Here is a 27,803-nt window from a genome sequence, read left to right as displayed (position 1 = left end):
CAGCGAGCAGGGGCTGGCGGCCTGAGGCCGGGACCGGGGCGCGGCGGGGAGTTCCGCGGGGCAGGGTGACACCTGCCGGGCGTGGGGGGGCGGCAAGAGCCCGGCTCAGCAGAACCAGGGCCGAGCGTGGAGCTGGATGCGGCCGGCTCGTTGTGTGGAGGCTGAGGGGCGGCGTCGTGGCGGCTCTACGCGGGGAGCGGGCGGGCAGCGCTGAGCTCTGCTCTCTGTCACACCGACAGGGCCCGAGGGAACGGCACGGGGCTGCGTCGTGTTTTAAAAGCAGACGCAGTGCACCTCACTTGTGTCTGTGCCTGCTAAGAGCCCCGCCGTTGTCGGATACACGCCGTGTTTACTGTTGCTCTTCTCAGGCTGCGCGGTTGACGAGTGAGAGCAGTGTGTCTGACACAGCTGAGCCGTGCAGGAGCCCACAGGTGGTCACAGTACAGAAAGGCACCTTGCCTGCTGCTGTGCTTCTCTCTGTGTGTTATGAGGCCTTTTGTGCTCCAGGGAGATAAAATCCTCACCTGGGAAATAGTGGAAGAAAGGACATTGGGTGTTTGTCCCGTCCTTCTGAAACCACAGGAAGGCTTCGGGCAACTACTAGTGCTTCAGTATCTTTGCCTTCATTAAAAAGGAGGCTAATCAGCTCAGTAGAACAGTCTGATATATGTACACACAGACACACGTTTTTATTCCAGGCCTGGCTAGGCAGCCTTAGCTTAAAGAATCTGAGAGAAAATTCGATGAACAACATTGGTTAACTGCATGGTGAAAACACATCCTCAATCTCCTGCTTCCCGTCTGTCAGACTGTTGGATGACTTCAAGCCAGCTGACCAAAGTTCTTCTTTTTCCTAAGTTTGTTTCTCTTTTTCTTCGGTATTTTTACAGTTCTTTCCAGGCAACACAGGGTAATTTTCAGTGTTGCTTTTCCATTTGCTACTGTGTCCCATTTTTTTTTTCTTAAAAACCAACATGGCCAGGCCTGAAGCATTGGTCTCTTCCTGATGAGCTTACTCACTCAGCTGCTCAAGTGGGATCCCAGCTGCTTGAGTAGTGAGATGAGATCTTGTTCCTACCTTTGATGTTTTAGTGCAAGTATTATTTGTTTATTTATTTAATTTCCCGAGAGTAATAGGGAGAACCACAACGAGACTGTACAAATAAAGGCTACATTTTTCTCTTTTCTATAGTACCTGGTGAAGAGAGCAGTGGTCCAGTACCGGAACAGAATTTCCTTGGCTTGGAAGGCAGAAAGGAAGAATGCGTCATCAGGAGTTGGAGGTACGGAATTAAAAAAGCCAGCACAGGAGGTGGGCGTGAGTGTGGTATGGAAGTAAGGATTAGGCATATTTAGAGATGAGCCAGAAGGGGATAGTAGGGCTGGTAACAGGCAAAGCACAAGTGCAACCATTGCTGTTACGCACTGGTTTTGAAGGAGCTGGATGTATTAGATGTTGCGTGTGTATAGGAGGTAGGGAATGGGTTCATTCCAAATTCATTGCTGTGTTATGGAAACAGTCCTCTCCTTCCCATGGAGACCAATCACGTTATTTCTGGCCACATGGATAACTCACCTGTGCTTTGCATATCTCAACCAATTAGTTGTTTTCTCCACTGCAGTTTCAGTATTTGTCCTTGCTCTGTATACAATGACATTCCTGTGGCCTGTTGTTCCCTTAATGTTTGAAGCTCTCACATCTCTGCCTGCACAGTAAGTTAAAACTCTTTGTTCTTATGTTTAGGTCTCCGCTGTGTTTTACTACCCCAAATCTTGCAGCTGTTCAAGCTTTTTTTCTTCCTTGCATACTCCTCCTTATGTGCCTTTCTGTATGGTTACAATGCCTTTCCAAACTCTGGTTCTCTGCTCTATAGAAAAAGGGAATTCTAGAGGTAACTGTAATAAAACCGTGTTCATATGTATGTGCTCCAACCTAGAGACTGGCAGGTCACTAAATTGCCTCTTGCTTTTCTTATTTATTTTGTTTCCTCCAACTAGTGTGTAAAAATGTGAAATTAGAGTTTTCCAAGTTGTAACAGGTAACCACAACCATCAGCTCAGGATAAATCATCTATTTAAGCCCCGAGGTAAACAGCAGCAGGGAGCAGAGAGGCTCCTTCTTTGCAGGATGGCTTAGATCCAGATTGTTTCATTAATACAGTTGTAAGTTATATCAGACTCAATGGTAAAGTCCTCAGTGTAATAATTGGTGGTTTCTTCTGCAGTTATTTCCTGCAGCGGTACGCTTATCTCACCATGTAAAGGTGACGACTGAGGGGCATCTGTGCTTTCTTGACTTTGAAAACTTGGGCAGTCCTTTTCAGTCTGTTTACCTGTAGTTTGGTGGTCCGTTGCTGGATAAGATGCAGTGTGTTGTGGTGTCCTGCGTAGTTCCTTTTCCCTAACCTAAAACAAAACGGAAAAACCCCAGTGCTTTGTAAAGAGGGATGGAAGTAGGAAGAAGATGCATCGATCACGTGCAGCATTTCTTTCTATCTTCCTACCCAAATGCGATCAGAACATCACTCCAGTTGGCACCAAACTTAGCCAATTTACTCCCGTGTCCATAGAATATGCATTTTTTATTGCAGGAAAAACTGTTTTAGAAGCTTTCCCTCCTCTGCATATTTTTAGGATAATCTTTCAGGCTTTCAGTAGAATTAAACTATTAACTTGGCCTTTCAAAATCTATGAGAGGAATATACAGTCCACTTGCTCCCATTGATCGCATTTTGGTAGTAGCCCGCGCACAAACTGTCTGCATTAGGTCAGTTTGTAAAAAGCAGAGGGTTTCATGCGGTAAAGCAAATGCTGAAGAATACACAGCAAAATCAGATGACCTGTTTGTTTTTCTCTTCAGCAGTCTTCATGTCCTTTGCTGTAAAATCATTCTCTTCCTTGCTTCCAAACCACATTTTTTCCAGCCTAGCTGGTGGTTTCTTTAGCATCTTTTCCAGGGCATCTCTCTGTAGAGACATTAAAAGCTTTCAGCAGAGTCTATTTTGATGTTGCAGTGACATTTTGCTGCTTGCCTTCTGCTTTTCTTTTTTTTTTTTCTTTCCATGCATAGAAGTGATGGATTCAGGTACAGAAGGAAGCCTGTAAATAGCAATGTGGTAATAACCTGAGTGTTCACTTGCTCAGGAGTGCTGTTGCAATGAGAGTTCCCATTTTCTGGCACGCGATGAGCTTGCGAAGCTTCTAATGTTGCTGTATACCCAGTTGATGTGGGAATTCAGTAAAGAAAAGGAAGCTGCTTTACTACTGCTGAAGAAATTTACGGCTGGTTTTGTTAGAGCTTCATAATCACATTACTGCTGGCCTCTGCTGCATGCAAATGAGCAGCCCAGTCCTAGATCTCTATTCCTGGAAAGATGCAGCATTATCTGAGCAGCCAGGAGGGGATGAAGTCTACTATAAGCAGCTTTAACAGTGTTGATGTCAAACCAGGGACCTCTGGTTGTTGAAATACGTGCTATCCTGTTTATAAATCTCCTGGGATATCTACTTGCCATACTTTTACAGCCTTAAATAATTCTATAAGTCAGACCTCACTGCCAGAAGTGTTAAGTGCTGCAAATAGTATAGAGGGTGACTCATTTTGTGAGACGAAGGTGGAGCATGAATCAGTAGGAAGAAAACCGATATTCAGAGGGGATGTTCTGAATGCAGGTGACATACAAGAAATCTACACAGTGTTCAATCATTGTAAAAATGAAACAAAGAACTGTTTTTTTCCAAAAGGGAAAAACAAACAAACAACAACAACTCTTCTTTGTAGTGACAAATGACTTTCTAACAGAAGCCTAATGTGGGAAGGTATTGCGTGCTGAGTTTGTCCTTCCTCACCAAAGATAAACTGTGGATTACATTGGAAGAGACTAATTGAATTCTTCCCTATGTGTCTGAACTGAATGGGGCGCTCAGCAAGAAGGTTGCTTTCCAGGTAGCTCTGTGATTACCTGAGCTGAGAAAATAATTTATCTTTGAACTTAACATCTGTGAGAGATCAGTAGTCCTCATAGCTTCAAGGAATGATAGAATCACAGAATGGCTTGGGTTGGAAGGGACCTCAAAGATATTAAGCTCCAACCCCCCTGCCTGTGGCAGGGCCGCCAACCTCCATGTCTAATACTAGACCAGGCTGCCCAGGGCTCCATCCAACCTGGCCTTGAACACCTTCAGGGCTGGGGCATCCACAACCTCTCTGGGCAGTCTGTGCCAGCGCCTCACCACTCTCATAGTAAAGAACTTCCCTCTGACATCCAACCTAAATCTTCCCTCCTTAAACTTAAAACCATTTCCCCTTGTCCTGCCATTATCTACCCTTGTAAAGAGTTGACTCCCCTCCTGTTTGTAGGCTCCCTTTAGGTACTGGAAGGCTGCAATGAGGTCACCTTGCAGCCTTCTCTTCTCCAGGCTGAACAAGCCCAGCTCCCTCAGCCTGTTTCCATAGGGGAGGTGCTCCAACGCCCCTGATCATCTTTGTAGCCCTTCTCTGGGCCCTCTCCAACAGCTCCCTGTCTTTCTTGTACTGGGGCCCCAGACCTGGACGCAGTACTCCAGATGGGGTTTCACGAGGGCAGAGTAGTGAGAGACAATCACCTCCCTGTCCCTGCTGGCCACCCCTCTTCTGATGGAGCCCAGGATACCATTTGCTTTCTGAGCTGCAAGAGCACACTGCTACACTGCTGGCTCGTGTTAAGTTTGTTATCCACCGGGACCCTCAGGTCCTTCTCTGCAAGGCTACTCTCAAGGATTGCTCCTCCCAGTCTGTATTCCTGGGATTCCTCCGGCCCAAGTGCAAAACCTTGGACTTTGCTGTGTTGGACCTCATTAGATTCACCTGGGCCCACCTTTTGAGTCTCCCGAGGTCCCTCTGAATGGCATCCCTTCCTTCCACTGTGTCAGCCACACCACTCAGCTTGGTGTCATCAGCAAATTTGCTGAGGGTGCAATCGATTCCGTCATTGCTGTCACTGATAAAGATGTTAAAGAGCACCGATCCCAAGACAGACCCCTGGGGGACACTGCTCGTTACCAGCCTACATCTGGACATACAACCATTAATCACCACCCTTTGTCTGTGGCCTTTCAACCAATTCCTTATCCACCGGGTGCTCCACTCATCAAATCCATCTCTCTCCAATTTAGAGATAAGGATGTGGTGGGGGACCATGTCAAAGGCCTTGCACAAGTCCAGGTAGATAACATCAATTGCCTTCCCTTTGTCCACTAGTGCTGTCACCCCATCATAGAAGGCCACCAGATTGTTTAGGCATGACCTTCCCCTGGTGATGCTGTCTGGGATCACACGTTCATTGCTCATGTAATCAAGCATGTTGTCCAGGAGGATCTGTTTCATGCTCTTCCCAGGCACAGAGGTGAGACTCACCGGCCTGTAGTTCCCCAGGTCCTCCTTGCTCCCTTTCTTATAACTGGGAGTGACTTGACCCTTTTTCCAGTCACCTGGGACCTCACCTGACAGCCATGGCTTTTCGAATATGATGGAGAGTGGCTTGGCAACCACCTCAACCAGCTCCTTCAGAACCCGGGGAACCCACATTGAAAGCTAACGGCAATGGGAAAGCTAAAATAATTACCTATGCATACCTTCTGTAAATGGTAACTCATAAGTGGATCAAATTCCCATAGTCAGCTCCATTTGAGACGATATATTTGGGTCCTTCTGGTTACCCTCTAGCTCACGCACATCAGAGTGCTTCTAAAGACAGACTTAGAAAAAAGGTACCTGATTGATTATATGCTACAACTAGCTGCTAACGAACTAAAGAAAAGCTTAATGCAACTCAGCAGTGGTAAGGATGGAAATCTGTCACATTGGACATAAGCTAAAATATTTTCAAGCGCTGGAAGAAAAATAGTAGTTACTTTAAAAACAAAACAAAAAAGCCTACATGCCAAAACACAATCGCACAAAGAAACCTAGATATCTGCAAGTTAGGTGGAAGTCCTGGCTCTGCTGAAATTTTTGGTAACAGCCACTGTTAAAGTTACAGAAGGTAGTTTATCCTGTGGTGTGAGCAGCTCTTCCTGGCTCTGTTAGACTAGCCCCCTAAAACGTCGCTCTCAGAAGTACTTATCCTTTAGAGCAGTAATGCTTAGAAACAAGCATCTTAGCCTTTACTGCTCAGAATTCATTTGGTTCAGGATGAAGTGAAGGAGAAGTCAAAAGACTGAAGGCTTCTAGTGCAGTGGTTTCAGAGTTTTGGCAATGGTAGAAAATCCTGAGGAGACAAGTAATGCTATCACAGCATAAGAGATGCAGATACTTGTATGGAGTAGAATTACACACAGGAAAGAAAGCTCCCACAAGGATATCTCAGTCTCCAATATTACTGTAAAAATAACCTCAAACCTGGTCATACTAATCTTTCATAGTGCTGTGAAGTCTGAGCTCTTTTCATCATTTGTATGGGAACTGTTGAGTCACAGCCTGAACCACTGATTGACCACCTGAGGCAAGGACTGGGTCAGCCCTGGGAGCACAGGTGAAGGCAATTCACCTGTGTGACTGGAAGGGGTGGAGCCTGGCTGCACCTCTCCTAGACCCCATTTACGGTCTGACCACCACTAGGGAAGGATTTCTTTCTGGAGGTTCCTCCTTTTTGGAGTTTTCTGCTGTGAGCCTAAATCCTTGCATACAGGTAAGCATTTCTTCCTTGATTGTTGTTATTGTTTTTTTCCACCGCAGTAATCTTTCCAACTATAGCACCTATAAAGTACTGTCCAAACTGTGCTATTCTTCCAACTGTACAATTGTTGAAGCTAGTGCTGGACTGAAATGCAGTACAAAGCCATTTGTGCTTATGCCTGGTCAATTCCAAAGTTTCAGGTGTGATTTTACCTATGTGTTAATACTTGAAATCCAGCACTATGTGTTGTAATTTGGAATGTGTTAGGGTAATAACCCTTCTCTACTGTCTGGGTTCAGTGCATTTAGTCCCTCTATTTGTAGATAATCTTCTGGATTTTTAGCTCTAAAGTAATAAATTATTCTTACAGGAGGCAGCACAAGCCAATTTTTCTATGGCTACTAAGGGAGAGCTAACAGCTAGTGGCAGATTTATGTTTTCAGTTGTAGGTTGCCCAGCCCCAATGTGAAATATCACTTGGAATATCTGACTTTGTTGGTGAAAAGTTCAAGGCTTGCTTTTTTAAAAAGCTGTATTGATATATACATTAATTAATTTTTTAATATTGTTGAGGGGGAAAGAAGACTAGCAACATGGGTCTTTCCTTTTGTAAGGGGGTGGTATACAGAAATTCCCTAAGGAGAATTAGCTCAGACTGAGCTTCTGTCAGTAAAAGAGTATGTGTAATTTAATAGCAGGCAGCTTTTTAATACAGGAGGGAAAAGCAACAACAGACACTCACCTGTTTTGTGAAGGGGAAAAATACGAAAACCTGCCTGCAGGATGTTAACGAAATCTAGCCACAGAGGGGATAATCCTCTCAGATACTCCAAAAAATAAATGTCTGAACAAAGTAAGTAAAGGCTACAGAGAAGCTACGCTCAGATATTTTTCAGCCCCAATTTCCAAAATGCTCTCAGTAGGAAGTGTATTGTGCTGCGCCAGTAGCCAGGCCATTACGTGAGACTTGTTTAGTGCTTTTTATGAAGGCTTACACGTTACCTTAATGTAAGTGGTCAAGGTTAGAGATGAGTAAATGACATGCCTCAAACTTCAAAGCTACTCAGAATCGTCCTTGGTCTGAGCTTGAATTGTTTGTGTTCAGCTGTGTCCAAGCAATAGTAGGATTGTGCTATGGATACAGCCACAAATGGTGTTAAACTTCTTACAATCTCCTTATGGATTTTCTCCCTCCCATCATCTGTACTTGAAGCCTTATCTGTAAAAAGCAACTGATCCTTAGCACAATGCTTAACAACAAAGAATGAGCTTGAGTTCAGAAGCCAAAATAAGCCCTAGGTTATTATTCAGAATGAAAAGAAAATGGACACTTGTTTCTTAATCTAATACCTGTTCTATAAAATTATTTAAAAAAATCAACACAACAACATAACCAGACAAAAAGAACTCATAACATCTTGTAATGGTTTCTCAGTCTGAGATCAAATGCGAATGTGAATATTAGTCCTGACAGTGATGTTTCTCATAGTTTTCTCATAGTGGACTGGAGAAACAAGTTTATGGCATGTATTCTCCAGTGAGTTTTTCAAAGAACTAGTCCCTTAATACTGCCCCTTTCTCTTCTGTACCCATTTGAAACAAGCCTGGAAGCTGTGAACAACTGAATGAATACTACTGCTAGCTTCTGTTTTATTAGCATCCTCATTATACGGTTTTATATTCAACATTTTGCCTCTAAAATCATAGAGAAGGTTTGTCTGGATGCTGTGCACGTAGAGAAGTTGACTCTCATGGAGCTCACAGAAGAGTCAGAACACTGTAGCAGAGATCCCATATCGTGTAGTGATGCTCACCTTGTTTTCATATGCTTCTTCAGTGCTGGCAGTAGTACTTTGGCTCCTGATTATTCCCTGCATCCTCAGCTCCTCAAGAATGTCTGATGATTTTTGTCTCTCTGTTTCTTGTAAGGGCCATGATTTACTGATGAACCCACTGGTGAGCAGTGTATCTTGAAAAGATGAAAACATCAGAACTTATTGCTTGTAAAGCACTCAAATCATGAAGCTTTGTTTGAATGCTGTCTTCAATTTGAGCTTTTATTTGAAGAGGTTGCATTCTGAGAACGTATTGTAGAGAAAGGCCTGCTTGAGGCTCTCTTCATGACTTAAATTCTGCAGTAAGCTTTCTAGTGGCTGGAGAGCTGGAGTTCAGTTTCCCAGTATGGCCACTTATACCCAGAGGGCCATATACATGGAAGCAGGTGCTGAAGGTTTGTGAAGACAATACGTTCCCAAACAGAGGCTATGGACAGCTGTTTACAACTCAAGTTCTTAAGTGTTGTGTGAGCTGGTTAGAGAGGACTCATTATTAGGCTTGTATTATCCCATCCTACATTGGCTGTCTTGTAAAAATCACCGTGCTCTTCTGTTAGATGAATGCAAATTTTCACATGCTTTAATGGCTTATGATTTTTGTTGCAACAGTGCTGCTACATTTAATCGTTAACACGTGCATTCCAACACTTAATCATGTATTTATAAACAGCAGTTAAGAATAAATCCAAATTATTTTGATAACCCTTCTGAGGGGCTGCTTAGTTTCCACTTATTAGACGTGAATAAACAACGAGTAGCTTTATTGCCAAGACCCATCAGGTATTTCAGCCCTCGGCTGACAGTTATCCCATCTGCCCCAATCTCTACTGGCAGAAAATAGAGCTTTTGTATGAAGAATACTTGGACCAAATCAAAATCACAGTTATTTGATATCTGCCCGTCTTTTTAAGCAAAGTGGCTGTGGCAGTGTTGGCTTTTCTTTAATTTCTGGTTGTAAAACACAAATACGAAACATCTGCCATCTTGTACAGGCTGACTCCCTCTGTCCCCTAAAATAACTGCATCAGTCACCCAGAAGGCACTGAGGCTCAGGTGTCAGTCAGGGCACGTAAATATCAGAAGCTGTATACACTAAAACATCCTTTGGCAAATAAATAAAAGCATGATAAATGGGCGACATTGATGAGTGATGCCAATTTGTATGGGTTTCACTAATACCTTCATTCAGGGAGATAAAGCATCTCTTTGTTTTGTTTCTTGAAACAGAAGCTTGAAGGATGATTTCCAAAATTGTTTAGAAGTTTCCTGTGAAGTTATCTTTTTTAGCAAGGATGAGGGAAAGGAGCTCAGCATTAAATGAAACACTTTATTTCAGAGCAAGCAAATCATTTTGTTCAATCTGAAATGAATTCCTTTCATCACGTCCTTCTGTGGCGTTGGGAGTTAAGTCCTCTTTAATGAATAGCAAACACAGGTAATTACTCCTTTTGTGTTCAATGTGTAGTATTTTATTGGATCCCTTCTTTATAATAAGGAGTAAATAACCATTTTAGATTTTCTGTCCAGTGTGTTGTAAAATATAAGCTGTTTGTAGCACTTGAAAAGTAAAGTACAAAACTAGGGGGTTTGTGTTCACCGATGACAGTACTGCTTTTCCATCAACATCTCTTACATCAGTATCCTAAGACTACAGGAGAGTTTCAACTGGAGCGTTCCCTTATGCTTAAGAAATTCAGAAAGTTCTTAGCAGATCTCTGCTTTATGCTGTGACAGCTTTGGGAAATTCTGTTGTTTTCCCTATATGATAACTTGCCCTGAGACATTTTGCTTTAATCCTAAGTAATAGCGTGACACTTACTTGCTGTCCACACCTGATGCTAGTTAAGGGAATTGTGTTTGCCATTCTGTCTGGGGGGTGGGGGGGGGTGGAAGAAAAAGGAAAGCTTGACTTGATGGCATCAGACTGAGAGCACAAGTGTGGGTAACGTATGTTCCCAGTGTGCCGTGCCATAATCCCTGTTAGCGAGTGCTACTCCTGGTCTGTTCCCAGAGTCTGCCAAGAAAAGTATATACCCTTCTGCCTGTTCTGGTAGCGAGAGCTGAGTCATGCTGCAGAACATAACAAGTGGTTAGGAAATACTTTCCACTACTATTGCAAGGCTTCAAACCGGTGTGAAGAGCTCAGTCCTTGTGGTGTCGCAGCAAGAACATTACTGTGAATTGAAAGGGCTTTAGCAATAGGCTCAATGGTTCATTTCTGGGTCTCTCTCTTTATGGAGCTGATATGACCTTCAACTACTATTCACCTGTGCTTTGTGCGTTGCTGCTTTTTTCAGAAGGTGCAAATCCTTCTGTTGATCTCTCAGGAAAGTCTCCCTCTCTGGCTTCAACTTCAAGTTTGCTTCCGTTCTCTGAAGTGCCCCTTGTCCAAGCTGCCCCCTCCTGTGAGGTGGCAGCCCATGTTCTGTCAGCACTGTCACTTGGAGTCTGCAAGAAAATGAAGAAACAAATGAGAGAAGACCTTGAGGGCTCTTAAACGTGTAAGGAGAAGGCAGTCTCTAAAATAGTCCCCTATTCCTGATACTTGTCTGTGTTTTGTCACAGGTTGATGTTCATGGTGATGAAAGGTCTAAGTTTCAGAAAGGAAGGAATGACCTTAAGCTTGAATATGTCCATAATCCCATTGCCTGTATTGCTGTATTGGTTTAGTACTTCTAAGTGCTATCTGTACATTGGATGTTGGTTAGGAATTTAAACTCCAAGAGTTTTTTAAATAAGCGTATAGTAAGGTCTTAGCCTATGTACCTTCTAAGCAAGAGCTTTGCATTTCCAAACACTGGGATAAGAGACGGATGTATTCTTGTGACTGAGTTTGGGGTTCGGCCAATTCAACAGTGCAAACCTCACAAAATGGCTACGCACACGCATCCTGTAATATTTGGATACATACAAGTTCTCTGCCTCAAAATAATTTTTTGAGGCAATATCCACCCTGCTGAAGTGCTGCAAAGTGATGCAGACTGTGAAAGGCAAATTTCAGCTGCTGTAAAATCAGGTCATGCACGTGGCCGAATGATGAGTCTGATTCCCTCCAGTTTAAGACTCATATGAAGCTAAGAGATAAAGCTGTTCATAAAGAGCTCCCTGACGGCCTCTGAGGTACAGCAAAGCCACTTATCCGTATACGTATCCTTGTACGCTCATGCGCTAAGACATCTCATAACATACTTCGTACAGAGACTGGAAGAAATTGCTACCTGGCTTCTGGCTTCATGGTTGTTCTGTAGCTCCTCAGAAGACAGCTGTGCTGCAGCAACCCTGTTAGATGTATTGCAGCCCATGATGAAATGAGGATCATCTGCTTCTCCCTGCTGCAAGTCCAAGCAGTAGAAATACCCTCATCTCATCTCTGGGAGTTTGGTTATTCATGATCACCATGGCATCTAACTGTTGCCAGGGCCTGTTGCTACAATAAATAGCACCACAGAAGGCTTTCATGTTGCGTCCTGGCATGCAGACATCATTGTCTTTGACCAGGCTCCCTCATCTGAAGCTGAGAGGGAATATGCTGCTTCTGAGCTAGCTGGAGATGTTGGTCTGTGGGTCATTGAGAGGGTCATTGATCTTCCTGAGGGAACTCAACTGAATACACTTGAGTGTCTCCAGCCTCTTATCTTTTTTTTTTTCTCCTTTAGGAATAACATACTGTCAGGTAAAGTAAAATATATATTATCAGTCTCTGGTCAGATTTCTTAAGTATTCCTCATCTCCATTAGAAATTAGGGGAAAAATAAGTTCCAACTCTAGCATTCCAAACAGCACGGCAAGCTTTTAAATGAGAGGAGATGTAGTCAGGAAACAGGCTGGCTGTGGTTAAGGAAAATGTTTTAAATGTCCTCTGAAATCATTGTATAATTTCTTGATTACTGTTTGCTTCTGCTCACATCCTTTGGAATAGATGTTTGTAGGAGAATGGAGGGAGGGCAAACCCAACGCCACAGTTCATGCTTCCAAGAACTTTTTGTAAAAGCTGTCAGAGAAATATTAACAGAGTTCTGCCAGTTGAAGATCATAACTGATCACGTCTTGGGTTACTTTAGCTGAGATTGACAAGTATTGAAGTTGAAAGAAATGATGATTTTTACAAATAATGAAAGAAGCTGGCATTTTGCATGAAATCAAAGTATTCAAAATACCTTATGCCGGTGGGACAGTATGTTGTGTCCTGTGATCCTGGTAACAAATCAATGTCAGCTTGTGACCTTACTCTGGTTCATACTGGAAAACCAACTGTAAAACTTGCCATTTTTTTTTCCATGTGTGTGAAACTGAGATGTTTACGTGACAGATGAGTCCTTCAAGTAGTAAGATTGATTCTGAAAGCTCATCAAACGAACCCCAGCACTGAGGGAATGGCTCCAGCCCAGGAGATCATTCTGGAGGCATGGTTGCAGGCAGCCCTCTGTGTTTCTCTTGTCTGCAGTCCAAACCAGTCAGCTGGGGTGGCTGGAAAGCCACAAACTCTTTTGCATGGCAATGAGCCTGAAGTAATCTCTGCCTCAGCATGCTTTGTTCTGTTGTGCAAAGCACTGCACTAAGGTTATTATATGGTTTCCAGGATGTATCTAACATCTCTCTAGCCATGTGTATGACCGTTTATACCTACCTGTGCTGGCATCCTAGAGCTGCCAGAAAGAATCAAATGTGGTTATCCTCTCTCTTAAGAAATGAGTCTGTAGAATTTTTCTTCCTTTTCTCCCTCCCAGTCACAATCAAAGGAGATCTGTTTCTTAAGTCTACTTTGAACTCGCACAGAACTCAAGTCAACCTTTTGGTGCGCTGTTCCATTGTTGTTGCTGTTCTGTTGTTCCTCTCCTACTAGCAAGTGTTTGCAGGTTGTGTGTGGTAATGCTGAAATATAATTGCTACTAGGCGTGTGTCAGGGCGTGATGTACAGGCTGAATTTCTTGCTTGAATTTCTGATTCACCACTTGCAGGGATGGTGCAATTCTAAAACTTGTAAGTAGGTGAACAATAGGTGGTATTTTAGTCACTGCAGAAAGGTCATTTTTAGTTGTTCCTTCAAATACGAGTAATGAAAGAGAAACTGAAATTCAGTTTCCTAAAGTAAGGAAATTGATTAAATGTAGGATTGTAGGTTCTAGCGTAACTGGAAACAAGGTAAGCTTTATGATTCATACTTTACAAATTAATTCTTGGTACATAGAAAGACAAATGAAGTGATCATTTGAAGAAATAGTATATACAGGATTTAACAAGCGGCATGAAAATTGCACTCATTAATATTGTTGAAATGAAAAGAACCTTCTCAGATCTTTACAGTTTGTCCACCTAAAGCCTGAGCCTTGATATCTCATGCATGGGATTAAATTGCCGTGCTGGTCATTGTTTTCAAGCAGTAGGAGCTGCACGCTTTCAAGGTCAGACTGCTCTCAAATTGACACTGACCAAAAGTGATGGAAAATCTTCCCCTCATTTTTAGTAGCTTTTCATGGATTTGTAAAATGGAGAACAAGCAAATATTAGTACCATCAATGTGCTAGGATGTATGGTGTTTGAAAGAGGGCAGGTCTTCATAAATACAAATACAGGACATTTCCCTTTAAGAAAATCCATTGAATACCGCATATGTTAACCACAACATTGAAACTGGAGAGAGAGAGGAGCTGTGAAAAAGCCAGTAATGGTGGGAAAGGGAAATGTGCAGGCCTCAATGCCTTGTCTTGTGAGAATGCAAACCAAAGCCAGTCACACGGATGTGCATGTTGGGGGAAAATCACAATGAAATCAGAAACAGCTGTCTCCATAATCGTTTGTATTACGTGGAGGAAAATGTATGAATATTTTAAAATGAGTTGTTTTCAGAACGCAAATCTGAAGTTGTTTGGTGATTTGCAGGATTGTTTTGAAAACTGAATGGGAACCAGGGCGTCTCAGTGTCTGCAACCTAATCAGCTGTCTCCTCTGTAAGCTCCTCAATTAGTGAGCTACTGCAGAGAAGTGAGAAAAGGACCATCCGTGGAATGGCTTTCCTGATACAGAGCTGCATTTTGTTGTTCTTGGAAAGGGGAAGATTCTCGTGTAGTATTACCAGCCTGATAGGTCTGCAGATAAACAAACAAAACCACTCTCCTAATGCTTTGAGGCTGCTTCAGGTGATTGACAAAACAAAGCTTAGCTGATTTGAAGAGGAGAGGCAAACTCCTGAAATTTTTAGTCTGACAACGGGTTCCTCTTGAGTTTGAACGATAGGAAGCTACGGGGCTGAAGGGAACAGAAAACAAGTTGAGTTGTGGAGTGAGCAGAAGGAAGGGACAGGGACAGAGATCAGAGTTTGAGCAAGAGGAGATGGGCCTTACTGTGTGAGGTGGCCGGAAGCACTGGATGCAGACCAAAACTAAGAAATCTTGTAACAGGAATCAAAGGCTCTGAAGACCAGAGGTTGCGTTTCAAAGGCTGTTGCTTAGTTGAATCCAAGTAGACCTTAACACTTGCTGTATAATGTTTCTTTCCCTGCCATTTCTTCTACTTTTGATGTGAAGTCTTACATGGTTGGATGTGGGTAAATTTGTCAGGGCTTTCACCTTAAGTGTAACCCTAACTACAGGACAGATGAAGACCAGCTCTGCCTGAAATCCTGAACTTCCATGCCACGAGCGTGCTACACTTTCAGCACATATACACAGTGAGTTCAACACCAGCTGAAAAATTTTAACTCTGCTGCCTCCACAGAGCATCTGCTGTGGAGAGCAGGGTAGTCTGAATTTCACAGGGATGACAAAGGGCACTTGAGACAAACATAGGCCTCCTGCCTAATTTTGACCTGGAGCAATGGGGCACAAGAGCTTTTCAAAGAACAACAGAAAGCACAAAAAGTGGTGGTGAGTGGAAGAGTTTCAGCCCAAAAAAACCAAATCAGCTGTTTTCAGTACATGGGGGGGGGAAGTTGACAATTTTGGGCTGAAGCATTCCTCCAAGAGGGCATTGCCTCACTGAAGGTTTACCCCAGCTCTACAAGATATCTAGGCTGTCTGGGAGGTGCCTAGAGCCTGACCTTCCCTTCATAGAAGAGCTAAACACCTCACAGAGCTGGACTTTCATGTGGAGCCTGAGCTGTGGTATGAGCCTTAATACTTGGAAAACGAGGAATGGGTAGATGATGAGAAGGAGATGAGCTGACTGAGTGGCTGTAGTCAATAGAGGACTGACTGCTGGTTGTGTATAGCTAAACCAGCTCCATGGCTGACTTTCTTGTGTGTGTTGTATTTCAGTATTGTGTGTGATCCAAGTACCATACGTAATCTCTCCATGGTGACTGCACAGCGTTTGTTTCTATTTAAGGAGAGAAAGAGGTTTGGGTTTTCTGCCAGAGTTCCCACTCAGGTAATTAGGCTTCTGCCTGCAGAATTTCCCTGTAGCTTCAATTGTAGTAGTCGTTCCTCACTCCCACTCCTAAAAAGCACCAGCACAGACCTGCTGATGCATTTCTGGAGCGTGGCATTGGTTGCTGTGCTGACACAAGGGAAGCGACCCTGCCATGCGTTGCTTCTACTTGATTTGTTCCTAGTCAAGATTGCTGCACCTAGTCACGCTGCTCTGCAGTTCTCCTCTTTCTATGCCTGACTTCAGCATAACAAGTTGGTCTTGCTAGTGATACTGCTAGATGATAGTGAGACAGCCAGCTGGAAGCCAATGAAAAGATGATTAAGAGCCAAGAAAAAAACATATGGAGAGAGCGGGATTTCTCTTCACAGAGTTTTAAGTAAAAGTGTTTGTCTTTGGATCCCACTAGCTGTTTTTTCCCTTCTTTCCGTCAGTTTTATGGGTGGCAAGTAGTTACAGTTGGTTAACAAATTCTACTAAATCTCTGCAGCTAGAACAAATGTTGTATACAGGAGAGAACTCTGTGGATATTAAAGATCTGGCCAGCCTTTTGAGGATAATAAATACTTAGTGGCCACTAGGCTGATGTTAACTACAATGCTGCGTGTGTTACCAACGTTCCATAAATAATAGTTTTGCAAAGTATGAGCTATTGAATGAAAGATCTTTTGTCTCAAATTCAGATGATGCGGTGATTTTTCTGAACCTAGGACAGCAGAGCAAACAGTACAGTGCAGTCTGGAGAGCACTTCTGCAGATTCTTCACTCTCTTTGAAGTCGAAGAAAATACAGGCCTTGTTCACTCAGTCTTATGCAGAGATTTAATGTGGATGATGTCCAATGGTAATAAAACATTAATAAGTTAATGCTCAGCAAATATAGCGTAGTAAACAAAACTAAGGCAATTGAAACAAATTATCGATTCATGGGATTTAGTCTTTCTCTTGACAGAATGTTCACATGCAGATTGTGTTGCTATTGAATACATTTCTTATTCAGATTTACTAAATGAATGTTATGGTGAGAGTGTGGGTTTAAGAAAAAGAATCTGTATAGTTCACATCCTCAAGAATCAAGCTGTTTCACATATGTTATTGTTTCAGTTTCCCTAACTGACTAAATTCTATTCAACTAAATAGCACCAAATCCCCACTTGAATCTCTACGAGCAGTAGGGGTGCTTGCAGTCTCTTTTTGGGGCTGCAGTTTTCTCACGAACATGTGGCAGTTCAAGAAAAGGCTCCTAAGTAGGAAGTGAGAGGTTTGGGACCAAACTTAGTGTCTGTCTTTTCAGTAAGAACAAGTTAATTATGCCAGTTGCTGTTCCTAGAAGATTCATTCAGGTACTGTGCTCCTTATTGGTTGGGAGTGCTGGTTTTTCTCTTACTACAGTGTTCAAAAGTGGCTTTTGCGTAATGCTGTTTTGAATAAGAACTCGGGCTGGCCTTCAGTGGCTTTAATTGTAATGTGGTGAAATGAAGAGTGTGTGTTTGGGAGGGGAGAGGGGGGGGGCGTGTGGGTATCTGACTGTAAGGCTGCCCTGGCTGTTTGAGGGTCAGAGCTCCGTGGTTTTCATGATCTCTGTGTTGCATCCTGCTTCTGCATCCAGTTCTGTGCTGAATGCAGTTGGCCTGGACCCGGAAGACGTAAAAACTCTTTCCTTTTCTGTCCAGCTGGAAAAGCTTTGTAACTTTGACAGATGACACTTATCTGAAATATGTTGTTTGCCTACATCTTTTTTGTTCTTCCCCCCCCTCCTCAAAATAACATCAAACTCTTCATGTTCCTCTTTTAAAGTTAGAGTACTACTCATGTCCCCATCTCAGATGCTTTTGCTGTCAGGCCAGATGCACCAGCCTTTCCATCCTTGCTGAAACTGCTAATGTAAGTGTATCTGTTGGTCTCAACAGGATTCATGTTGTCACTGTAATGGGGATTGGTGGATTTTCTGGTCTTCCGAAGAAGTATTGTTTGTACCCTTGAAGATTTCTCGCAGATGGTATGAAAGAGTCCTGTGCCCTTCATTAACAGTTGTATTTGATCTTCTGCACGGAGTGCTTTTGTAGTAAATGTCAGTGGCAGAAGGCAGCCTCTCTATCAGATGGGTTGGGAATAGACCAGAGGTCTCGCTTTGATTTGCTGGGCTTAGCTTGCCTGCTCTTTAGACTTAATACTTGATGCCAGATTTTTTTGGATTCTTTATGTCTAATTTGGTGGTGATAGGCTGAAGCATATAAAGCCTATGACGCTAATGATGAAGCTTTTCAAGATGCAGTAGAAATTGCCAGGGGTTCTTCCAGGTTTCTGGGTTAAGTCCAAATATGCTTTACTGAGGGAATACAGGAGCCTGGAATTGCATGCCACTGTACTGGGTTCAGTGAGAGCCCTCTGTCAGAACAGGGGAACTTCTGCGTGGTAGGAAGGGTGAGCGTAAACCGACATCTCCTGGCAATGTCTCTCCATCTCTTGGAACAAGCTGTGTGAGGTGATGTGTTAATGGAGGGGGAAATGTGGATGTACATAGTCCCACCTTGAGCTTCTGCGCATCGCTGGCTAAGACTGTAGTTTGGGGAATTTTACCCCACAGGGGGTGAAGGAGGCCCGTGACCCCAGAGCCCATGCACTTGTAGTTGTTGGAGCAGGCAAGGAATGTTCTGGTCATCAGCCTCACCATGAGAAGTGATGCTAGAGCACCTTTCTGCAGGACAGGATGGCTCTGTTCCTGGAAGGCAGCTATCTAGAGACAGCTCCAGCTGGCTCCAAAGCAACCCTGGGGGTGGGCAGCCTTCCAGCCTGGGTAGCCAGCAACCTCACTTGTTCCTGACTGATTCTGGGCTTTGTGGAAGGGCTCGTGAGAATGCTGTTGTCTGGCATCTAGGTGCCTGGCAGAAGTGTGCAGAAACTCTGCCTGACTTCCCTGAAGCTTTCTCTTGTTAGAGGTAAGGGAGTTCTGTGAAGTTAATTAGACTCCAGATTTGAACTTTACTCGTGAGTATTTGAATCTGGCATTCTCCTTTCAGCTTATCTGCATTTAAAGCTGCAACATGTTGGACTTGGGATGTTCCTGAAATGAGAAATGGAGCATATAATATAGATGTTTTCCAGGGACTGCCTTGTCAGAATTTATTTCAGCTCTTTGCCTTATGGATTAAACTCGAAGCATTCACATACTACTTAGATTTTATTTCTTTTTAAACAGTTTGCTGAGGTGAAGTCTGTGCTGTTAATTAGAGCTCCACTGTTTGCAGAACTCAGGCCATGCTGAGCAAAGCTTTTCAGGCTCAGTTTTCCTGAACTGGAACAGACAAAGCACAAAGTGCTGGCCTCACATTCCCTTGGCAGGCGGCAGGGAGGTGGGGGAACTGCTTGTTCCTCGTGGCATTTCTCTTCTGCTGGGAGATGGGGGATGCAATGAGGTGAAGCCATCTCCTTGGACCACCAAATGCAGCTCATCATTACTGTGAGCATCTCATTGTAAAACATACTTTTTGCACAGTGACCAAATGCCACTTTAGCAGCTGTTTAATACAAAATTGTCAGAGCTTCTAAAGTAACTGTGCCACAGCCTTACTCCTCTGCTTGTTGGCAGCTTCCTTCAGGCTCCCAGCTGCCTTTATACATAACAGGTTCATAGGCATGTATTTGTATTTTAACCTTTTGCAATCTCTTCTACCTCTTGCTTCAGCAGGTCCTTTGTCAGGCGATATTCCTCTGCTTCTCTTCCTTTCTTCTGAGTGAGAACATTCATTCTTCATCTATTATTGCCCTGGGCTGGTTCTGTTTCATTTGTTGTCTTGGCTTCTTGTGGGACGTGGGCTGTAGTTTTCATTGTTTGCAAATACCTGCACAAATGGAGTGTCAGCCTGCTAAAAGTTTTTTGATGTTCTTGTAGCGAGAAGCAGTATGTAGCAACAAATTTCTTTATATCTGTATTCTAAGAATTAGCTAAATAGTTATCCTCATTTAACCTTGGTTTGTGCTCAATTCCTGAAGTCCTCTGCTATGCGTTCCTGCAGAGTCATAATGCAAAAGCAGTTCACAAATATATTGATTCGACTGCTCTGTCTGAATGAGGAATGGTCTACACTTATGTGAGAGCTGAGGTCAGAAACCTGCTGTTTGTTCCATTTAAATAGGGTGTGCTTTAAAAAAAAAAGACAACCTGATATAATAAAAAAAAAAGAACAATACCCAAACATGTTCCAAAACCTTTCCTGAAACGTTTTTCACTGTTACATGCTAATCTTCTTGGAAGCAGAAACGTGGAGCTGTTTTGCTATTTTAGCAGTTATGCAGATTGAATTTAAAAAAAAAAACACAAAAAGGAAAGAAAAAAGGCAGGAGTTAAAATAGTGTGCTTCTAGTAAGCACTCTTCCACCTGTCTGTGTGGCTGGGATAACTTTTAGGCTAGAGAAGTATTACAGGTCTGTTCATTTTACACATGGGCAAACAGTGATATACCAGAGCGCTGTGTGTTGTGTAAATGCTGTGTGTAGAAATGCGTCGTTCTCAGGAAGCCTCCATCTCTGGAGTGGAGGCAGAACCTATTTTTAGTGGTGTGCTGCAACATTATGCAGGAGAGTATAGGATGATGCCCTTTCCCAGCTCGCTTTGTAGATGACTTCTAATTTACTAAGGAAGTGTCAGATGACAAAGCCAGCAAAGCTGTGCTGCAGAGCAGTCGTTTCTTAATGGGATGCTGTTCAAACCCCATTTGATGGAGATTTAACCAGTTCTTGGACTGGGTGCCATCCTCTACATATGCATGAGACTTATTCTGCATTTCCAAGAAATAAATAACACCAATCCCATGTCTTTCTGACATGAGCGGTTGCTCTGAGGTGAAATCCTAACATGAAATCTCACGGTAAAAGCTCATAGTACTGCTGTGGGGTGTGTGGAGCCTCTGGTCAGCCTTGCCAGGTTACTGGAGTTTGAGTCAACATTTCACTTGGGCAATGATAATAGGACCATCACAGTTACTCTTCTGTGACAACTGCATTGCTGATTTCCCTCTGCAGATGCTTTTGGGTTTTGTAAGTATAACTGGTGAAGAGCCATGTGAGTGTGACAGAACAGTCTGTTACTGCAGTAAATGAAAAAAGCAAAATGCAAACATGCTGTCAAAATCTCTCCTCTTGTACTCTAATTGCTCACTTTTAAAATTGATATGGTTGACGTTTGGTGGAGTTATTTTATGCTGTCTCCTTCCTGGTGTGCATACACGAGTGGTTTTTTTATCCAACCAAGACTAGACTTTTTTTTAACATAAAGGTTATTTTGTGCCCGAGAGCCTGCTGTCATTGTGGGTGGTAACGCATGCAGTTCAGTGAGGTAGTTACTAAAGGACATTATTTCAGCAGTCACCAGAGAATAGATGTGCAAAATGTGGGACTGTCGAAACCAGCAAGTGCATGCAAGAGCTGCATTTTCCTGATTAGCAGAAGTGCTGGAGTTATAAAAACAGTGTACTTACAGGTCATTCTGTTTTGATGATTTCCTTCAAGAAAACTGAAATATTCCCATGAAGTGATTAGAAGTGATGGATTTCAATGCAGTTTAAAGACTGTGTGAGGATCCTATCCTACCTTTATGACCCTATAGAAAGCCTTGCAAGAAAGTTTTAAGTTTGTCCTGCTTGTTTATAACATGGTGATGGTGGGAGGAGAAACGATGCTTCACTTTGCATGTGTGAGCCTGGACCCTCAGCAGTAATCACAATATGAATCTGAAAAATATATTGATTAAAAAATCAATTGGTCACGTTATGAGCTCTGGCACCTGAGCTACTGTAAAGGAAGATGGCAAATAGTTCTGAAATCTGTTTGGGACTGTGACTTGGTTTGTGTACCTGTCACTGTAGGTCTTTAATGCTGTATGTGGCTTAACATATGACCAACATAATGGTACTAGTGATGTTTCTCTGCAGAGTAAACGTAGCAAACGTTCAGCCTTTAAATATCTGTGATAATTTATCCTGTTGTTTACAAGTGACTCCCATTGAGGCCATTGAAGAAAAACATATGGCTTATTAATATAATGTTAGCTCCTCAAAGTGTTTCATGCTGTGTCTGTTCCAGAATGGATGGGTATGTGACATGCACTCTGGAGCCCTGAGAAAGAGAAATGTCTTTAGATGTCAAAAAGAGTTCCCAAGTGAGAGCCTCCACAGCTAAAAGGAGCAAAAAGTGACCCTCAGCCTTTGATCACCCATTACCTGCCATGCTCTTCTCAGATATATCAACTTATATTTAACTTCCTCTGAAAGGAATTTCTAGCTTCCAGTGTCACTTGTCCTCTAATACAAAGCTTTACATCATAATTCACTATTAGTTGTAGTATGTCCACACCGAGTGGTGGGAGTGAGCGCTCTCTTTTAAGGAGTCCTTCTCTTTTAAATTAGAGTACTGGAATGAATTCTACGGTGTGGCCTTTGTGGTTTTCTCTAAGAGCTCGGACAGGTACGGTCTGGCAGGTTTTGCTGTGATCTTCTAGAGGAAAAAACAAACAAACAAAACAGTGGTGGGGATTTATGCACTATTTCTATTGGCATAGATGTTCTGGATTCAAAGCTGTTGATTCATGTGAAGTAAGACCTCAGTGTATAGCTGGTTCAAACACGCAAACCCAGGCTTGGCTACCAGAGGCGCGCGTATCATGGCGTGGCCTATGCGAACTGGATCACAGCAGCTTCAGCTGCCGTCCAACCACAGAACAGCAATTAAGTTGGCAGGTGCCAGCCATCTGCTATCACAGGACCGAGCGGCACAGGAACGTGGTGTGGGCTGGGCAGAAGGATAGTGGTCTGGCTCAGAGGCCCCATCGTGGAACGTTTGGCAGCCAGTCCGTGGGGTGAGTGTGCTTAGCCTTCTGGCCTGAGTGCTCAGTAAGGTCAGCTCTGAGTCAGGATTCAGGTGTTTCCTTGATAGAAAGCTTCTGGGGTTGGGAAATCAAGCCAAGTTGACCTTGTGAATCTGTATCCTGGCTTGCAAGCAGTCATATAACATGTAGTATGTAGAATGGCACAAAGGTACCAGCCTGGCAGTGGTCGAGCAGCGCTCTGCACAAAGCAGAAGCTGTGTTTTCCAGAAGCACTTGGCTCTTCCATGAGCCACCCCAGCTTTTTCGCAAAGCACCTGCAGTGTACCTTGTGGGACTGCTTCTTCAAACCTGGAAGATTTGGCTTTGATAGAGCTTTGTGGTAGTAGTCTGGCAAGTGTTTGCTGCTTCTCCTTCTTTGCCCAGTGAGAATTTATTTATGCACCTTCTCTTCATAACATCACCAGAAAACGAAGTTTATCTACTGGCTTTGCAAAACGCAAGCTTCTGCCTTCAGTCCTCTTCCTGTATCAGATGTGTTCTGCAAGGACTGTGCCTAGAGCTAGGAAAACAATTTGGCTTGCTCTACCTTCAATACATTCATCCTTGAAATAGTCCTGTAGGTAGGGAACTGTTACATCTCTAGCACAGTTGTGCAACTCATCACATAGGAACTCTGTGACAGAGCTGAGACTCAAACCTGCATTTCTCCAGGGCAAAGCTGGGCTCCGTGCATGGAAGTGGCTTTCCTGTCCTTGCTGCTTGTCAGTCCTTGCTTGCTGTTCTTGCTGAAGTTGCCAGTGGCCATTGAGGGGGAAAAAAATGCTCACTTTTTGCAAGCCCTGCTCACAGTCATGCTCTGAACGTGCAGTTCAAAGTACATTTTCTTGCTTGGCGTATCTCCCTCCTGACTTTTCAGAGACCATGTTAATACTATTACTTCTCATCAAACATTCATCCGTACATAGTTTTTGCCAATTGAAGCGTGAGTGGGCTGCACAGTTCTATTCAGCAAATAAGCGTTCCTTTCAGTTGCTGCCTGGACTCTGTGGTCGTGTTGTTAGCAGCTGGCTGTTTGGGTTGTGTTTTCGTTAAGTGGAGATCCTATTTATAGGTGGCAGAACACATGCATGTCCTTGTCTGAGCTACTGCAGATCCTGGTTAATCTCTTCTGTTACAAAAACCTAGCCAACCAGTTAGCATGCGCTGTATTAAAATTAGCGTGGGAGAGCCTTAGAGGGCTTTTTCTTCCTCCCCCTCTCTCCATTGCTATCTTGAAGCTTTGGAGCAGACTGATAGCACAGAGACAGGCTGCTTGTCTGAAAGCCGGGGGCAAATATTTCCCTCACGGCTGGTCTCTTCCAGGTTATGGATCTGTGGCAGTGATGTCTGATGCAGAATGTCATTAGTTAAGACGCGTTTCTGTGGCAAAGGATCTGATTTCAAATGAGATGTTTAATAAGTGTGCATCACTCCCCATGCTTTACCCAGAGGAGGACAGAGTTAGCGTCTGCTTGCTTCTTGAAAATTAGACAGCAGGCAAGATATCTGTGGTGACAGGAGGCTGGCAGCTGTCTCATTGCTGCTCAAGGGCTGAGGGAGTAGAAGGTGTTGGTTAACAGCCAGCAGAGGAAAACTAATCTGTATCTGCACGCTTGGCACCGTTGGTGAGATGGGGAGTACGACCTGGTGCCTGCAGGCTCTCAAGCAGTCTGTGGCACTGTGCTATTTAGAGGTGCTGCTTGTGCTTAAAATGAAAGTACTTATTCTAGCACAGCACCAAATAAAGTGTTTAATTACAAAATTGAAAGCAAAGTTAGAATTATGCTGTAGTAATTTATTTTTCTCTCTGTATTAAACAGGTTGTGTTTTTTTCCCCTTAGTTGCCCTAGCAGCTCTGCCATCTTAGGGAACTAGGAGTGTTTATGGAAGAGAGTATGAAACCAGGCCCTCCTTTCTGTACTTGTCTCTTTTAGGGTTCATACAGTTCTGGGCTATTTTTCTGTCCTTTTGTTCAGGAAGGAATTCCCCCGATCTCACACACCTTTCTTTGCTGCTCTCTTCCTGACTCACGCTGTTATTTGTCTCACATGTAGGAAGGAAGTAGCATCTCCCAGTGCACCGGCCCTGGGAGCTGCTTTGCTTTTATGGTTGTACCATAATTCTTGTTCAGCACTTTCTATGCTGCTGGTCGCATTATTTTTCAAGGACTGTTGCAATATTTTAGGAATCCCGGACCAAAGGATGCCTTTGGTGACCATAAATCTTACTGAATGCCAAGTCCCTGGCCCTTTTAAAATCTGTTCCTAGACTGTAAAGATTGTCCTCTGCGTGGTCTGAAAATGGGACAAGCGTGGCTTCTCTACCGCTTGTGCACAAGCATTATCTGCACAGGAAACCAAATGTGAGTGTGTGGGAGGGATGGAACGTGTCTGGGTCTTACACCATCATGCCTAGCACAGAAGCATGGGCCGAACAGCTGAGCATCACTCCAAACTGTGCTAGAAATGCAGCCATGGGGTCACAGCTGAAGGATTTGTAACATGGGCTACACACTTGGCATTTAGAGGGCTTTTTACATGTCCCACACCAATCTTACAGGTTAGCCAGTCGGTATTTACCGAACAGGAAGCTCTGTGCAGTTGCATCAGCCTATACTGTCAAATCTTTAGAGACCATGTTCTGAATGGACAAGCTGTGAAGGCTGAAGGAGTTCCTTGGTATAGCCCTGAAGTCTGCCCCGATGGAGGCAAGCTCCAAGCCTTTCTTTTGTGCAAGTGATAGTTTGATTTGTGACTCTGAAATATCAGGTTGTGTCTCTGGGTATTCATCTCTAAGTACGTGAGAGAAATTCCTGCTGTGGGAAGAGATCTGCTTTTGTTTGTGAACTGGGCATGAATTAGCTGGATAATTCATAAATGTGCAAATGTACTTTGCTTGCCTGACTCAAAATGATTTCATCCACAAATACTTAGGATGACAAGGGGGGGGGGGGGGGGGGAAGCTGGCAGTGATTCACTGTGTGCTTTAGAAAATGACTCATTACTGCAAGGATTCTCAGGGGTATTTCTCAGGGTACTTCTCTGATCTCCCAGCTGAGCCGTATGTACAGGGCACATGTAGGTGTGAAGTGTCCTCTCCAGTGTGTTGTCCGGGAACTGCCTTCCCTTTGGGAAGAATGACTGTCTTTTCCCACCAGAAGATTCTGCCTCTGTCTACAACTGCAACGTGCTCAGTCCTTGAAGAGAAATGAGCTTTTTAAGGAACTTTCTAGGGAAGAAGCGTTTCCAAACTGTTACCCAAGTCTTACATAAATTAATGTCTGGATGAAAGGCTGCTGTCCTCAGCCAAAAGATATTGCTGAGTAATGTGCCTTAATAGAGAGGAGAAAGATGTTCTGTCTGGCTGTCCTGTTGGTGAGAACAGTGCTGCAGACTGCTCAGACAGAAAGCACATGGGCATTTTGGGAATACCTGGTGAGCTAACAATGCTCTGGTAAGAGGACAAAGGAAAGAAGCATACTGCAAAGAATGGTGTCCAGAGAAATCCAATTATTATCCAGTCTTAGAGTCTGGCTGTTACAAACAGGACGTGAAGACAGGAAACAAATTGTTAGAGCTGTAGAATCACTTTTTTCTGTGTTTAAAGTGTTATTTCTGACATGTGCATCACACAAGTATCTTGGAACAATGTGATGGTTCACACTGTTTTACATTCATGGGTATGTCTCTATTTTAATGCCATGTGTCTGGGGGGAAAAAAAAAGACAGATGCTGTTCTGTATTGTGCAGAATATAGAACAACCTGGTTTATCTGTCCTTTTCTTCTCAACCTGTTCTTCTGTCATATAGTTCACTGCTATTGAGAGTTTAGAAATAGGTTCAATATGTGCCTATGCTAGGAGAATTGTGTAAGCTTTAAGCTGTTTTGGTCACTGCCTCATGATAGGTATAAATAGGTGTGTACTTCTGTAGATATTGCATAATGTCAGTCTGCATTACCTGAGCGTTACCTATGAAGATCATATTCATATACCTGGGATACGATCAGCACTGACCAGAAAGATATTGCTAGCAAAGGGTGCAGAACAACAACAAAGTTCTGGTGCTTTCTGCAGGGCTCCACATCAGCCTGTTACAGATGATGGGGAAGAGCTGAGCAAATACTTTACATCTCTCTGTAAATTCTCCCTGTTCTGTCAGAAAGGCAACTTATTAAAAAAACAAACAAAAAAACAAAACATAAAAGGGATGCAATTAAATCATGCCGTTCACAAGGAAGGTCCAAAGACTGACTCGGGGTGCCTGTCTGGTGGTGCTAGAGTTTCAAGGCTTTGAAGTGTATACGCATCTGGAAAAGTGGTTCTTGAATTTCTGAAGGTTTGAGATGATTTCTGAAGGGTATTGGAGATGTAAGTAAGAGAGGCAAGATGATTGTTGTAGGGGCTTAAATCTACTATGCATGAGTCAGCAGCTGTTAGAAAATGCTGAGGTATGTATGAGTTATGTGGCTGGACTTTTTCCTATCTTTAGGTCTTGAAGATGAAGTAATACCATAGGGTCTCTGGCATTCAGTGCCAAGATAGTTCTGCCTTCTCTGTGTCAGAACTAGAATCTGTGGGACCTGGCTTTGGTTAGTGTTGGGGCTTAACCTGGTAGGCAGCTAAGTACTGCACAGCCAGTGGGGTGAGGGAGAAAATCAGAAAAAAACCAACAGCCACTCAAGAAAATAGAACTTGTGGATTGGAATAAAAGCTATTTACTAAGACAGAAGAAGAAGGTAGGAAAAAAAAAAGTAATTACAAAATGAGTGACACACAATGCGGTTGCTCACCACTGATGCCCAGTCGGTCCCCATGCAGCAGTTGCCCCACACCTCTCTGGCCAACTCCCTCCAGTTTAATAGTTTTTTCACACACTGTCTATGGCATGGGGTATTTCTTTGGGCAGTTTGTGTCAGCTGTCCTGATTGTGTCTTCTCCCAGCTTCTTGTGCCTCCCAACCCCCTCCTAGGCAGGGCAGTATGAGAAGCTGAAGTGTCCGTGGCTCTTTACAGCCACTGCCCAGCAACAAGTGAAACATCCATGTGTTATCAACGTTGGTTTCCTCCCAAAAGCAAAATATAACCT

General features: G+C 43.4%; 1 protein-coding gene and 1 non-coding gene across 10 annotated transcripts in view; one reads left to right on the top strand and one right to left on the bottom strand.

Annotated features, from left to right (window-relative positions):
- Positions 1-27,803, top strand: part of ATXN1 — a 257,493-nt gene that overhangs the window by 136,068 nt on the left and 93,622 nt on the right. For all 8 annotated transcript variants that reach the window (XR_006937206.1, XR_005855809.2, XR_005855824.2 and 5 more), the window contains one exon: positions 1,193-1,283. This is a non-coding gene — a transcript (ataxin 1). The remainder of the gene's footprint in view (positions 1-1,192; positions 1,284-27,803) is intronic.
- Positions 1,277-11,863, bottom strand: STMND1 (stathmin domain containing 1). 2 transcript variants are annotated; one of them, XM_040689762.2, is made up of 5 exons: positions 11,710-11,863; positions 10,759-10,939; positions 8,471-8,625; positions 2,841-2,966; positions 1,277-2,406 (listed from the first exon to the last, which is right to left on the bottom strand). In XM_040689762.2, the coding sequence occupies exons 1-5, from the start codon at positions 11,791-11,793 to the stop codon at positions 2,134-2,136; spliced, it is 819 nt and encodes a 272-aa protein (XP_040545696.1). In that variant the 5' UTR covers positions 11,794-11,863; the 3' UTR covers positions 1,277-2,133. The 2 variants fall into 2 exon arrangements, with proteins under 2 accessions (XP_040545696.1, XP_004939700.2); XM_004939643.4 differs by lacking the exon at positions 2,841-2,966.

This window comes from Gallus gallus, chromosome 2, assembly GCF_016699485.2.
Source record: "Gallus gallus isolate bGalGal1 chromosome 2, bGalGal1.mat.broiler.GRCg7b, whole genome shotgun sequence".
NCBI lineage: Eukaryota > Metazoa > Chordata > Aves > Galliformes > Phasianidae > Gallus > Gallus gallus.
The sequence above is the reverse complement of the archived record's forward strand: the minus strand, read 5'-3'. Positions and strand labels throughout refer to the sequence as shown.